At 50.6% G+C, this 13,727-nt stretch overlaps 6 protein-coding genes across 6 annotated transcripts; 3 read left to right on the top strand and 3 right to left on the bottom strand.

Moving 5' to 3' along the window:
* The first annotated feature begins 96 nt into the window (after nt 1–96).
* K460DRAFT_303721 (tRNA-dihydrouridine(47) synthase [NAD(P)(+)]) lies at nt 97–2,686 on the top strand. The gene is made up of 3 exons (XM_040929954.1): nt 97–381; nt 431–2,323; nt 2,375–2,686. The coding sequence occupies exons 1-3, from the start codon at nt 164–166 to the stop codon at nt 2,460–2,462; spliced, it is 2,199 nt and encodes a 732-aa protein (XP_040794020.1). The 5' UTR covers nt 97–163; the 3' UTR covers nt 2,463–2,686.
* A 318-nt stretch (nt 2,687–3,004) lies between these two features.
* K460DRAFT_35066 (DUF1716-domain-containing protein) lies at nt 3,005–5,000 on the top strand. Its single transcript, XM_040931517.1, has one exon. The coding sequence runs from the start codon at nt 3,053–3,055 to the stop codon at nt 4,871–4,873; it is 1,821 nt and encodes a 606-aa protein (XP_040794019.1). The 5' UTR covers nt 3,005–3,052; the 3' UTR covers nt 4,874–5,000.
* A 730-nt stretch (nt 5,001–5,730) lies between these two features.
* K460DRAFT_413015 (uncharacterized protein) lies at nt 5,731–7,326 on the top strand. Its single transcript, XM_040937574.1, has one exon. It carries the CDS (start codon nt 6,135–6,137, stop codon nt 6,930–6,932), a length of 798 nt encoding a protein of 265 aa, XP_040794018.1. The 5' UTR covers nt 5,731–6,134; the 3' UTR covers nt 6,933–7,326.
* Nucleotides 7,327–7,929: 603 nt separating this feature from the next.
* K460DRAFT_373468 (UROD/MetE-like protein) lies at nt 7,930–9,066 on the bottom strand (the record flags this gene model as incomplete). The annotated part of the gene is made up of 1 exon (XM_040934585.1): nt 7,930–9,066. The coding sequence occupies one exon, from the start codon at nt 9,064–9,066 to the stop codon at nt 7,930–7,932; it is 1,137 nt and encodes a 378-aa protein (XP_040794017.1).
* Nucleotides 9,067–9,767: 701 nt separating this feature from the next.
* Nucleotides 9,768–11,932, bottom strand: K460DRAFT_271777 (uncharacterized protein; the record flags this gene model as incomplete). Its single annotated transcript, XM_040927756.1, has 2 exons — nt 9,768–11,640; nt 11,691–11,932. The coding sequence occupies 2 exons, from the start codon at nt 11,930–11,932 to the stop codon at nt 9,768–9,770; spliced, it is 2,115 nt and encodes a 704-aa protein (XP_040794016.1).
* A 440-nt stretch (nt 11,933–12,372) lies between these two features.
* K460DRAFT_391723 (alpha/beta-hydrolase) lies at nt 12,373–13,316 on the bottom strand (the record flags this gene model as incomplete). Its single annotated transcript, XM_040935841.1, has 1 exon — nt 12,373–13,316. The coding sequence occupies one exon, from the start codon at nt 13,314–13,316 to the stop codon at nt 12,519–12,521; it is 798 nt and encodes a 265-aa protein (XP_040794015.1). The 3' UTR covers nt 12,373–12,518.
* Between the last annotated feature and the right edge of the window lie 411 nt (nt 13,317–13,727).

Raw genomic sequence — 13,727 nt, 5'->3', positions numbered from 1 at the left:
CACCTGGCCAGAGTGCCCGTGGCGCACGGCCCAGCCTCCAGCCTCAGTCTAGCCCTTTTAGTTTCACTAACATTCACAATTTGTGCGAGAACCTTTCCCAGTCGAGTTGGCAAGCCCCCAACACTCGCAAATTACAAGCCTGTTCAGTCTAGACTGCACTGTAATGACGACAGGTGAAGGAAACGAAGTCGTAGCAGACCAGCCGGCTCTGAGCGGAGCCATCGCGTTAGACCCCAGCGCTGTCTACAATGGCAACGGTGAGGTTGATGGTAGCACGGAGCCATTGAGTCCCAAGAAGCGAACGAGGACTACCAGCCAAGATGTTGAGGCCGCAGAAAACTCAGTCAAGCGGGTAAAGGGCGTTGCACCGATCAAAGCAGAGTTAGCTACACCCACCAGCATCCGTTATGTCACATGCTAAGAACACCAGGTTCTTGATACACCGAAGCGACAACAAAACTGACACTAGAGATGAGAATGTGGACGATGATGCAGCTGAAGCCGCCGATGATCGCTATCACAAAGGTGACGCACGCGATGGTGGCAAAGGCAAGAACAAGAAGAAGGATAAAAAACAAAAAGGTCAGAACACAAGTCGAACTTTTGGAAGCTCGCGCGACAAGCTGCCATTGTGTGGCACTCGCGCACTGAGCAATGAGTTCTCAGCAAAAGAGTGCCAATTCGGTGTCAAGTGCAAGTTCGAACACGACCTTCGCAAGTACCTGAAAGAAGGCCGACGAGAAGATTTGTCGACTTTCAACGGCCAGTGCCCAGTATACGAGGCCAAAGGCTACTGCCACTTCGGCTGGAAGTGTCGATTCGTTGGTAGCCATTCTGAAGAGCGGGCCACTGAGGATGGGAGGCAAGAGTTGGTTCTAAAAGAGGATGTTGAGCGTAAAGAAAAGACTGCGGAACTGGAAGACTATGAAGTTGACGTCGTCAACGTCGTACCCAAAGAAGTCAAGTTCGGTCTCTCACGACGAAAGATTGGGACTCCACGGTCTGATCAGTACCTGGAATGGATCGAGAAAAACAAAGATGCTGAGCGGTCCATGTTTGACAATGCTTCGGGTGATGCTGGGGCACTAAAAGAAGAGAAGGATGCTCGCCGAGCAGAATATGTCGAAGCGCCATTTAGACCCTCTGAAAAGCGACGACTCTACTATGGACCGGAAACGCCAGTCCTTGCCCCTCTGACCACACAAGGAAACATGCCCTACCGCAGACTTTGCGTTGATCTCGGTTGTCAAGTGACCTGGAGCGAAATGGCAATGGGAATGCCACTCATCCAAGGCGAGAGAGGCGAGTGGGCGCTCATGAAAGCACACGAGTCTGAGATTAGCGCCCCAAGATTTTCAGGCAAGAACACCGTTGTGCAAGGCTACGACAACTCCACGGATCTCAAATTTGGCGCCCAGATTGCTGCAAACAAGCCTTGGCTAGCTACCAAGACTGTAGAAGTCCTGACCGACCATTGTCCCAAGTTGCGGGCCATCGATCTCAACTGCGGTTGTCCAATCAACCTCGTCTGCGAAAAAGGCAGCGGTTCTGCCTTACTTGATAGTGAGGCGAAGCTGGAGCATATCCTACGCGGTATGAGCTATGTCTCAAAGGAAGTCCCTATCACGGTCAAGATCCGCATGGGCACCAAAGACAATAATCCGACCGCACAGAAGCTCATCAAGCGTCTTGTATTGGGCGGTTATGAAGCTGTCGAGTCTGGAAAAGGAACGTCAGGCGTTGCCGCCATCACCCTTCACGGCAGAAGTAAGCAGCAACGATACTCTAGGAGCGCGGACTGGTCTTATATTGCCGAATGCTCTTCTTTAATTAACAGGCTGAAAAAGGAGAAGGACGCACGAGCAGACACGATCGCAGAAGCCGATCCTCGCGACCTTGCCAATGGCGGCCAAGTTTACTTTGTCGGCAACGGCGACTGCTACTCTCACGAAGACTACTACAATAACATCGACAACGCACGCGTTGACTCGGTCATGGTGGGCCGCGGTGCATTGATCAAGCCTTGGATCTTTGAAGAGATCGAGAAGGGCCAATACCTCGACAAGTCAGCCAGTGAGCGTCTAGCGTACATTGAGAAATTCGCGAAATACGGACTTCAAACCTGGGGCTCGGATGAACAGGGTATCGGTACGACACGTCGCTTCTTGCTTGAGTGGCTCAGCTTTGCGCACCGATACGTGCCAGTGGGTATTTTGGAACATCTGCCACCAAACATTCAGGATCGACCACCGACGTTCAAGGGACGGAATGAATTGGAGACGCTGATGGCTAGTGAACATTACAAGGATTGGATCAAACTCAGGTAAGCACTTCAAGTACTAGTCCACCTGACTGGAAGCTAACACGTCGGCAGCGAAATCTTTTTAGGACCCGCGCACCCTAACTTCAAGTTTGAGCCAAAGCACAAGTCTAACGCCTATGAAATCGAAGCAGAGGGGTAAAAGGTGATGCGAATGTCTTTTTTACCTTTTCCGCTCGGAAAATGCCTTCATGAAAGTTCTTTGATCCTGAATCTACCAGTGCATGGCAGACTTCTAGGACTTATAGGAGATGTCACATCCTGCTCTCTCACATGAAGGGATGCTAAGAGACTAAAAGAACCTGTAACAATACATGGCTCTCCTACTGGAGATTAGCATGCAATACAATCTTCCTCAAATCGTGGTTTTCTCGAGTTTCATCTGGTTACTCTATGCGGCCAAGTGAATGCATAAGCGGTTGAGCAGTCGTACCATTGTTATTCGGGCAAGCTAGCTTTTGCGGTACATTATATCCGCTTTCGCTGACTAAATCTAACACGGCCTTACTTTTCTCTTGATCTTCGACAATATGTCTAAGTGACCAGTGAATGAAGCCTAGCCGATCGTGTACGGGATACGCACGACTAGTGCACCCAGCGGTCCAGGAAACGCGCTTGTTGAAGCTTGGACCACATGCGCTTCATTGGTGATCGTAAAGTGAACGCGCCTGATCGAACCGTTTCCGCTGCTCTGACGCCTCTTTTCCCTTTACTCTTCGATACTCATACACGATGACGAGTATAGACGACCTCTTCAAAAGCGCAAACGGCTCGGCGAAGCGCAAATTCGAGAACCCAAACGGGGCAGACCCAACTCACAGCTACAAATCCGCAAAGCTCGACTCCAACGGCGAAGTTAAGCGAACAGCGCATGTATCTGACGATGAGGACGAAGAGGAGGCAGGCCCTTCATTACCGCCAGACCTCGAAGAAGAACCGGGCGACGATGACGAGGGACGATTCTTCGGTGGTGGGCTAGACGAGAACGCGAAAGACGCTATGGATTTCGTAGATGCACGAGATGGAGAGGAAGACATAAGAGAAGAGAAATATGACGCTTCATGGCTGCGTAAACTAGCGCTCAACTTCGAGAAGAAGGTCAACAAGAACTCGTCGCTGCGCGCCAAGTACGAAAACGACCCGTCGAAGTTTATGGATTCGGAGGGGGACCTAGATGAGGCCATAAAAGGACTCAGCATACTCTCCGAACATCCTGAGCTGTACCAAGCATTTTCGAAGAGTACTGGCCCCTCCAAGCTGGTGGAGCTACTGGCACACGAGAATACAGACATCGCAATTGCCGCGACCGAGATAATATCAGAGCTCACAGATGAGGATGTGGCAGGAGAGCAAGAACAGTGGGATGCTATAGTAGCGGCCTTCTTGGAAGCAGATCTACTCAGCTTGCTTATATCGAATTTCTCGCGCTTCGACGAGAGCGATTCCGCCGACGCATCTGGCGTATACTACTCCCTCAACGTCATCGAGAACCTCCTATCGCAGCCCTTAAATACAGATATGATCGGAGGGGAAACTGCCCTTCTCAGATGGCTACTGGACCGGATTCAGAAGACAGAAACTCCCACCTCACAGAACAAACAATATGCTTCAGAAATACTTTCTATACTCACACAATCCTCTCGTCAGAATCGAAATCGAATAGCTGAAGCTAACAGCATCGAAATCTTCCTCACAAATCTCGCTCCATACCGAAGAGACGACCCAGAAAAGGACAGCGATGAGGAGGAATACATGGAGAACTTATTCAACTGTTTATCGTCAGTAGTGGAAGAGCCTAGCGGCAAGGCCAAGCTATTGGAGGCAGAAGGCGTGGAGCTTTGTCTACTCCTGGTCAGAGATGGCAAGACGAGCAAGAGTAGGGCGTTCAAGGTGCTGGATCACGCATGTGGGTTTGCTGAGGAGCTGTCCGCGGAAGAAGCGCAGACCAACGGTACTAAGACCCAGGAAGGTACAAAAGAGGCAGGTCCCAACAGTGCCATGGCTGTGTGCGAGAAGGTCGTCGAATCTCGAGGGTTGAAACCACTCTTTAGCGCCTTCACGAAGACAAAGAAACATGACCCAGAACAAACCGAGCACATACTTGGTATCTTTGCTTCGCTCCTTCGCTCATTACCCGGCAATTCAGATTCGCGCTTCCGACTGCTCGCCAAGTTTCTTGAGAAGGACTATGAAAAAGTTACTAAGCTCGTTACACTACGGAGAGACTACGTCAGCCGTCTTGCATCTTTTGATGCAAAAATGAAAGACAGAAAGAGAGGGTTGTCAAAGGAGGAGCAGGACGAACTAGAGCTAGAAATCATTCCTTCTAGGCTTAGTGAGGGCTTGTATTGCTTGGAGCGTGTCGATGCCATTTTGGCGTGGCTGGTCGCCGAGGACGACGGTGCGAAAACAGCTATCACTAAAGCGTTGGGCGAAAGGGACGAGACACTACTGGATGTGAAGAGGACTCTACAGGCACAACTGAACGGTGTGCTGGCCGTCGAGCCTGCGGAGCGGGAAATGCTTGAGACCTTGGTATCATTCTTGGAATGAACCACTTGGATATGTCCACCTCCCGTGGCCTCCGCTACGACAACTCCCCGGGTCTCCATTGTATAACACTCTCCAGCCGTCCATGCTCACCTACCAAGCAAGTGCAGGATATCGAGCATCGAAAGATTTTGATTCTCAAACCTGTATATTTAATTATGTTGTCGCAATGAACTACTGAGTCTCGGCCTAAAGCTCAAATTTTCAGATCCACCGATTACCTACATTTAACTCTTTACATCTCTAGATTGCGACTCTCATTCCTCCCTTTCCACATCCCGCACACTTATAACGGTCGTCCTCGGAACACCCCGTCCCGGATGCCACGCCGCCAACAACCACACAACAAGGCCGATATGCATAAATTCCAGAGTACCTAAGTATACCTCGTGTTTGTGTTGAGATGTCCGAACAGACTCTGCTCCGTTTCTGCTAGCCGGAAGCACACGCATATAGAGTAACACGACAGCCAACCCAGAAAACGCATATAATAAGCCTTTTGGCACGACGCTGAATACGGCACTATGCGCCTTGACGACGAACGATATAAACGAATGATAAGCACCAACTAAGTGAGAGTTGGAACGGCAAATGCTAGATAGGATGTTATTTGGCAGTTCTGTGTCTTTGCGGTTGGACTCAGCGACGCTGATGTAGGCACGATTGAGGTAAGCTTCTCTCTGTATTAGACACCTTGATGGTGTTTGCTACGTGAAGGGCTGCTGCACGTACTCAAGTGGCGCCATTACGTTTCCACGCCTTCCTGTTCAACCTAGGCTTCCGCAAACCCGCTTATACTTCTGATGGATCTCACCATGAGTTTTACAAGTCCTCCACTGCTTTGGTGTGTCAATGGCTTAGAACATATCTGGTCAGGCCACATTACTTGACAGCGAAACGATGCGGATGTAGGTTGTTAGCTGAACATAACTACGAATAGTAGCGAATCAAGGTATGAGCATGCCTTGAAGGCTACTGGAACAAATTCACTCATCTGAGCCCACGGATGAGCTGTCATCGCTAACTGTGTAGTTACCTTTGAATGCGGACGCTCTTGACGATTACTTCGTCGTTCCTTTCCACTAGATGAAATTGCCGTGGCAGTCGCAATAAAGACATTTGCGCTTGTCAGTTGTGACATAAACATGAACTTTACTGCTGCTTCGGTCAGCACTCCAAACATACATTCAACCTTCACCGTCTTGTCTCAACCATCGAATCATACCTTACCATTCCCCAAATTCTTCTTATCGCTTGCCCAACAATGCCTGAACTATTGGATATGCCAGCCGAAATCATCAATCGGATCTGCCGCTTCGTTGGCCGGGAGTTCGACCCGAGCACTCAAGAGATCTTTTACCGCGATCAAGACTTCTACGCGCTCCGTCTGACATGTCAAGAACTTTACTCCAATACGTTATACGACGCGAGTATGCGGTTCCCTCTAAAATTTCTGAAGATCGCATTCAATTACCCGTCTCTTGTCACACTTATACGGCTGACCAAGGCCCGATATATCCGAGATCGTATTCGTCGTGTGCACCTCGTACGCGATTATGGCAATCGCCGCGACGAGTTGGTGCAGACCGTTTGGGACAGAATCAGAGCCATGATCAGAGAAGAGGAGGCGACAAATTTCACTAGGTCAGGCGAGGCGGTTTACATGCTGGCACAATGTCTACGCAACCTTCGTGGAGCAAATTTGTTCGACACTGTCATGTACGAGGACGGGTTTCCAGATGTGATAGGACAAGCAGCCGTTTTCGAGGCTGTCATAGCGGCACAACTGCCTAGAGAAGATGTGGTCCGCCTTTCCATCGACCTCAGATACATCCAGAGCCGAGGCGGGGTAGGACGGTGGGGAGACATCACTGATATCGTGGGCGTATATAGGCCATTGATCCGGGACGCTGTTATTACGGCACCTGTGTTCAAAGACTTGATAATACCGCCTAGGAATAGGCCAGGGTTTCACAACCAAAATTTCCGCCTTACACATCAAAAATTAGATAGGGTCAAAGATGCAATCGAAGTAGACAGTGCTTTCATTTCTCATCAATAGAATTCTGTTCTCGTTGCCGGTTCAAAAGTCTCCATGCACATGTTCCAACTGCCAGAGGAATTTTCAAATTCAAATGATATTTCTTTCCAAAGCCCATCGCATTCTCTCCAGTCATAGTCACAATCATAACCTCACTTTCAGTCTCCATCCCGTCCTTGCTACCCTCGCTACCACCAGAATCCCGTAACCAAGTAGCATCAGTCCGCCTGTGCAGATTTTCATCTACAGATAAGTAGCAGTTCCATGGCTCCGTGTACCTTCCCCAGCCTGATCAGCATCCCACCCACTGGATCGCCCAGCAATGAGGCGAATCCAACCACACTAAAGCTAGTCCATGCCCCCGCGCATACGTAGCGTACAGTTCCATGATAGCTTTGACAGAGGCACAGACTGTCCCTACCCAAGTTGATCCGCCTTGAGCACGTTTGCTTGTTTATTTATCAATATTCGGGTCGGGCGAACTCGTTCGGGAAAGTAGCATGGAATGGAGGGAGGAACCCGCAGTTATATTGTGATTGAGTGTGAAGATTAGAGAAGATAAGCGGAGGTTATTTGATACTAGAAATTAGTGTTTCAGCTCTGAGGTACACTACTGCCTCAACCTAATATTGGGTTCCACGAACGAAAGCTATGTAGTCAGTCAGCTTATCGTAAAAGTTCGCACCCAGGATCTTGCTTCATTCGCAGTCCCGATGGAGTTTTCTGGCAGTGATAGGAATGTGCGTCGAAGGGTAGAGAAGGCGTCGCCTTTTTTAGGGTTGAACCATTCATTTCGTAATATATACAATCAGTCGTCGTTGAGACGTAACCGAGTGGTAAGATGAACCCCCAGTCGTGTCATTGCACGACGCATACGCCCTCGTACGCGACGATCTTAAGTGACAAGACCTAGGAGATACATTAGCGCTCAAAAGCTCACAGGTTCATCGCTTGCGCCGTTTCAATGCTTCTCGCACCAACGATGCCCGGCAAACCAAACTCAATTCCGCACCACAGCTCATTTACTCAAGTCGTCGCCCCAGACCGCCTTGGCAATCTCAACCTCGAGCCTCACCTTCGCCCACTGCTCCTCCTCAGTCAACTCATTGCCCTCCGCTGTACTTGAGAATCCGCACTGATGACTCAGACACAACTGATCCAGGCCCTTTGGCGCAATCTCAGCGGCTTCTTTCAGCCTCTTGATGATCTCCTCCTTATCATCCAATGTGTTCTTCTTGCTGCTCATGACACCCAAAACGACAACCTTGTGCTCCGGCAAGTGTCTCAGAGGCGAGAAGTCACCGGACCGCGCATCATCGTATTCGAGGAAGTACGCATCGACATTGAGTTCCTTGAAGAGGATTTCTGCGACGGGTTCATAGCCGCCTGATGCGAACCATTTGCTCCTATAATTACCCCTGCACAAGTGGATGCCAATTTTCATGTCGGCGGGCCGCTTGGAAATGGCCTTGTTGATCAATTCGGCGTACTTCCTCGGCAGCGTGCTCAAGTCCTCATTGCGATCTTGCTCAGCGGCTTTCCGCATATCAGGATCGCACAAATAGGCCAGATTCGTGTCGTCGAGCTGGACGAAGCGGCACCCTGCCTCGTAGAGCGACGCGAGCTCCTCCTGGTAGACCCTTGCTAGGTCTTCGAAGAAGACATCTAGGTCAGGGTACGCGGAGATGTCGATCGATGCTCGACCGCCGCGGAAGTGGACCATCGTTGGGCTAGGGATGCACACTTTCGTCGTCGCAGCACTGCCATTCTTCTTGATGGTCTGCTCGAGGAAGTTGAAGTCCTGAACCTGTATCGCCTCAGGGTGTCCCAGCTTTCCCTCTACCACCAGTGTAGGTGGCGAGAAGCCGTCCTTGTGCCTGATATTTCCTACTTGGCCCCTCTCTTCGATGCCAGCCAAGTGTTTGAGGAAGTCGAGGTGGAAGTATGCACGGCGGAACTCGCCGTCGGTGATGGAGAGGAGGCCGTTCTCGATCTGCTTGTTTGCGACATCGGCGATTGCAGTGTCTTCGATCTTGCGAAGCTCGTCGGCGCTGATTTCTCCGTTGGCGGCTTTTGGGCGTGCGTCAAGGACAGATTTGGAGCGCAAGAACGAGCCGACGTGGTCGGCTCTGTATACACCGTAGGGAAGAGGCATCGTGGGGGTTTCTATAGGGTTGTTAGTATAATGTTATAGTGCTTCTTCGAGGTCACTCACCTATCTTAGCTTGTAAGTTGCGTTCAAAGTCTTCTTTCTGCTGTACAATCGTGAAGCCAGATAATCTGCACTCAAGTCTGGTAGTAAATACTAAGAGCGAGAACAAAAGAAAGTCAGCCTTGCCCTTTTTCACATTAGTAGCCTCTTCGCATGATCGCGTTCGCCCTGATCTGAAGCTACCCCACCGCGGCAGTTGTTAGGGGCAAGCTAAAGTTAGGGCAAATGCCGCCGAAGAAAATCCAACCGCCCCCTTCGGACAACAAGGTTAAAGCCCCGAGTGATTGATGTGACGGGGCGTTCGGTGATGTATATTAGAACAACGAGCACCCATCATAGTGCTAACATGGTATTCTCTGTAGTTGAAATTCCGTGTTGCTAGTCGTGGCTATGGAGGGGTCGAGATGACGTTTGGCGGGGTATACTTCAATCGAACCCCAGTCGAAAGCCGACACAGGAATAGTAGCCAGAAGAGGAATAATGTCCGACCAAGAACAGTCAACATTCTTGCGAACAGTGGGGGTATATTGAACGTATTGTGAAGTTGTCCGAGGACGCTGATTCTGTTGGAGAAAATACAGAAACGCGTCAATTGTACAAAATCGCCTGAGGTGCAACGTCCCCACACCCATTTCTCCATATATTCACACAGCCTTGAGAAGCTTTGGCTCAAGAAGCTCACTGAACTGGCCCTCCCACAAGCCTTCGTCGTCCTCGTCGTCGTCATCGTCCATGAAGAATCCGTCCCCAGCACCATATATCCGATTACCCTTGCTATCAAATCTTTTCTCTTTCTTAGGCAAATCACGCTCTGCAATCTTGAGCCGTATCGTACCCGCACCATTACCTGAATCTCCTTCTCGTTCAACAACTGCCGTCTTGTAGTCACTAATTTCAGGTGTGATGGTGATGGGATTTACGCTGAAGAACTTGCACACGATGACAGCGCCTTCTTTGATATCGAAGGAGGTGAGGCCAGGCAATGTGCTCATGTCGTCAGGAGGCAGAGGTAGATCTGACTGCGCAGCTGTTGCGACATCCTGTCTTAGCTGGCTCTCGATAGCTGCATTGATCTCTGCATCTGGATTTTCTGTCGCTGGAGCATCATCGTAATCCAGTATTATCTTCTCCTCCTCCTCCCCTTCTTCCTCTTCCTCAGCAGCGATGGAGTCGCGTGGCGCATCCTTTCTGCCTTTCTTCCCTTTCTTCTTGCTGGACGCTTTTTCGCGCATGAGCCTGCTCGCTGGATCCCAGTGCTGCTGGAAGGGAAAAGGAGGGGCGGTAAGCTCGAAGTCTTCTTCCCAGCATTCGAATGCTGAGAGGTTGATTCTGGATTTCCAGAAGTCGGGCTCTGAGGCGCCTTGAGGCTCTGGTACTTCTTCGACTGTGGACTTGGTCTTCGCCTTCTTGGCAGCAGGTCTCGCTGCCTGACGAGCAAGGATCCGGCTGATGGCGGAAATGTCTGGTCGTAATCGCTTGGAAGGTGTCTCTTTCTTCGTTGGTGGCTCCTCACTCGAAAGAGTTGGTGGTGATACGACCGCTGGCTCGACAACGGGAGGTTGAGGCTGGGCGGTTCCATCTCCCTGTACAGTATTACTGGACGTCTCCTCGCCAAATCTTGCCATCAACTCTCGTTTGCGTTGCTCGAGTTCGCTAATGTCCTCGGCAACTGCCTCTGAACACTCCTCGTCCGCCACTCGTTTCCTCTTCCCTGTCAGGTTGGAGCAAGGTTCTGACGCATCGGGTTCTTCCAGTGTGTTGCTGTTGTTTGCATCTTCGTACTTCCGCAGATCACTCAAGTCAGCGTCTTCGTGAAGCTCACCAGATTCTTTCAGACGCCGCAGACGATTGGTCATAGTGCGACGAGCATTTCTAGATTTGGTGGTCGTTCGGCCTTCACCTGGAAGCACATGCTTTGGCGTCACGGTACTCTGCATCCTCGTGCCATCCTTAGACGACATGATCTCAGGCGGTGAACTTGCCTCACTCTCACTGTCCGAGTCGCTGTCGCTGTCGCTGTCGCTGTCACTAGAAGAATCTGAACCTGAGTCTGAGTCTGAGGTGTCTGAACCAGATTCTGCATCCGAATCTGTGTCTGAATCGTCATCCATGGAAATGTCATCGGCGCTATCTCTTTCAGGCGCAAAGTCTTCGTCGTCCTCCTCGCTATCACCATCCTCGTCTAGCCCTGACTGCTGGAACTGTACCGACTTGGAGCCTTGCCGTGACCTAACTTCTCGATTGGTAGAGGTGGCCATTATTGAGCCTTCCACCGGCTCCTCGCTCCCCTCGCCATTCGCAGTCAACAAGCCTGTAACCTCAACATGCTCGTCTGTCTCTGCCTCGTCGAGTCGTTGTCGCTTGCGCGATGGTATCCGTACGGCCGGTCGATGTGGATGTCTTAGGTACGGTCGTCCAAAGGGTACACCGTCAACGAGGTGTCGCCCATCGTCTGATATCTGGTGGCGGCCGGTGAGTGTGCGTGCGCGAACTTCGGCAGTCATGAGCGGGCGGATGCTATCGAGCATTTAGCAGACATCAAATGTAATGAGTATAGTAAGACATACGAGACATGGTCGTCCTCCTTTAGCGCCTGTGATATGGGTGAGAAGTGCAGACACTCAAACCCATCTACTTCAACGACATAGTGCTCCAAGCCCCAATGCTCTGCCTCTAGCGGAATGATATGATTGACGTCTTCAAGCAGGCGCGTGATGGTGTAAGCCTGCGGGCTATTCGTATCGGGCACGCTCCAGAGGATGTTGGCGGCAGGCAAGCCGTTCCGCTGTACCGTCAGTCGAAGCCGCATTGTTGGGCGCGTTGTGTCGCGTCAGTTTGCCTTTTGCGCTTCTGATAAAGTGGTGAACTTTTGGTCGCGGAGCTTGGAGCTTTCCTTAGCCGCTAGCTGCATCTGGAATGGGCAGGTGCGGATCCACTCCGCACTTGCCCATCTCAAATGTCAGCATCGATAGCAAATATCCCACGCCTGACTACAATCACCGCCTGTTTTAGCTACTCTATAATATCATTGAAGATGTATTCTAAACAGGCTTATTCGAAGCACAAAGATCGGGCAGCCCTTCTAGGAGCACGTACATATAGAGCAAGCCATATTGCACCACTACCTTACTAGCATGGCTTTCTCAGGTGGGTACATAATTCATCGCCTTATCAAATTTACTATAAGGAGTACTTGATAACACGAATAGGAGTATGCAACGCGTGCTGATAGTGACACAAGACTCGATTGCAGAATATATGTGCGGTAAGTCAATAAGACCAATCCAATGGCGGTTCGTGAACGCGTAACCAGTCAATATAATTCCTTCTCAGCACCACACCTCCAGCTAGCATCTTTGGTATCATCCGTCCTCATCGCTTCTCTGTCTCGTTTCTCATCCGTGCAGAACCTCCCCCTTAGCTATCTTCCTCACAAGTTCAGCGGTCTCAGTAGTCGCCGTCAGGTTGGGGCAGTGACCTGTATCCAAAGTTGCCGTCTGCACCTCCACGCCTTGTTTCTTCATCTCTTCAACGAACCACGTCTGGTAAACTAGTGGAATCGTCATGTCCTTCGCTGCATAAATATACGTAACAGGAATATCTCTCCACGCTGCGCGACCCGCTGTTATAGGTTGGTACATGCAGTTCCCATTCCAGCGCACAAAGGTCGACACATACTCCTCCACTTCTTGGTCGGAGATGCCTGAGTCAACGCCAACGAAGGTCGCCTTTGGGTCTCGGCACACGCATGACATGTCATCAGCGACGTCAAAAGCCGAGGACATAAGCTCTTCATGACCGTGATGTCTGACCATGTCTATCATGCTCTTGCCCTCTGGGACAGCACATGCTGCCAGGTAAATCAAGTTCGATACGCCGCCGGTAAGTCCTGATTTGGCACGATCCGTGATTCCGAGGCCGTGGAGGGCGTTGGTGCCGACCTGTCCGCCGTACGAGTGCATAAGCGCGATTACTTCTCGACCATCTTGAAGGAGATCCTCTGCGTAAGAGCGGATATTAGCAGTATCGGTGCTGAGGTCGGCATTTGGAGGGCGTGATTCATTCATAGTCGGATGGGCGGGGACATGGACATCGAAGCCGAGTGCCTCAAGTGCAGCGGCGAGTTTGCGGTAACTTTTCGGTGGGTGCCACCCACCGCCAATGAACAAAATAGTTTTTTTCGAAATCGCCATGTCAAGCTCACGGAAAAAAGACACCGAGTTGTAAGATGAAGGATGAGAGTAAAGGTGCAAAAGACGACAGTACGAACTATATAGATAATTTGGTATATGAGGCTCCACTCCTTTTACCTTGAAACAAATTTCACCGAAAAATCATCTGTGTCCTCTTTGCTGCATTTTCCATAGCCGAAGTCGCAGGATGAGTTGTTGACCCCGCAAGATGTGCTATGGTGTTGTAGAATCTGACGTGTCAGGAATGGTTAGGACCGAGGTCACTAAGTCCTACCCAAATAACTAGGCCCGAGTAGCTGGCCTTCGACTAGTTTTTACTTTAGGCTTCCCGAGGTCCAAGGCTCTACTTCGCCAGAACATTCGGCCCGGTTGGCGGATGCAGGTCATTCTGCGCGGAAGCGGAGAACACGT

Source organism: Cucurbitaria berberidis, assembly GCF_010015615.1.
Source record: "Cucurbitaria berberidis CBS 394.84 unplaced genomic scaffold K460scaffold_1, whole genome shotgun sequence".
NCBI classification, from domain to species: Eukaryota; Fungi; Ascomycota; class Dothideomycetes; order Pleosporales; family Cucurbitariaceae; genus Cucurbitaria; species Cucurbitaria berberidis.
This window is presented reverse-complemented; position numbering and strand designations above follow the sequence as displayed.

What these genes read in the sequence shown, in the direction of transcription:
- K460DRAFT_303721 (XM_040929954.1), top strand. Translation starts at nt 164, where the DNA reads ATGACGACAGGTGAAGGAAACGAAGTCGTAGCAGACCAGCCGGCTCTG. An exon ending in GTTGCACCGATCAAAGCAGA is followed by an intron (nt 382 to 430) that starts GTTAGCTACACC and finishes TAAGAACACCAG; the next exon opens with GTTCTTGATACACCGAAGCG. An exon ending in AAGGATTGGATCAAACTCAG is followed by an intron (nt 2,324 to 2,374) that starts GTAAGCACTTCA and finishes ACACGTCGGCAG; the next exon opens with CGAAATCTTTTTAGGACCCG.
- K460DRAFT_35066 (XM_040931517.1), top strand. Translation starts at nt 3,053, where the DNA reads ATGACGAGTATAGACGACCTCTTCAAAAGCGCAAACGGCTCGGCGAAG.
- K460DRAFT_413015 (XM_040937574.1), top strand. Translation starts at nt 6,135, where the DNA reads ATGCCTGAACTATTGGATATGCCAGCCGAAATCATCAATCGGATCTGC.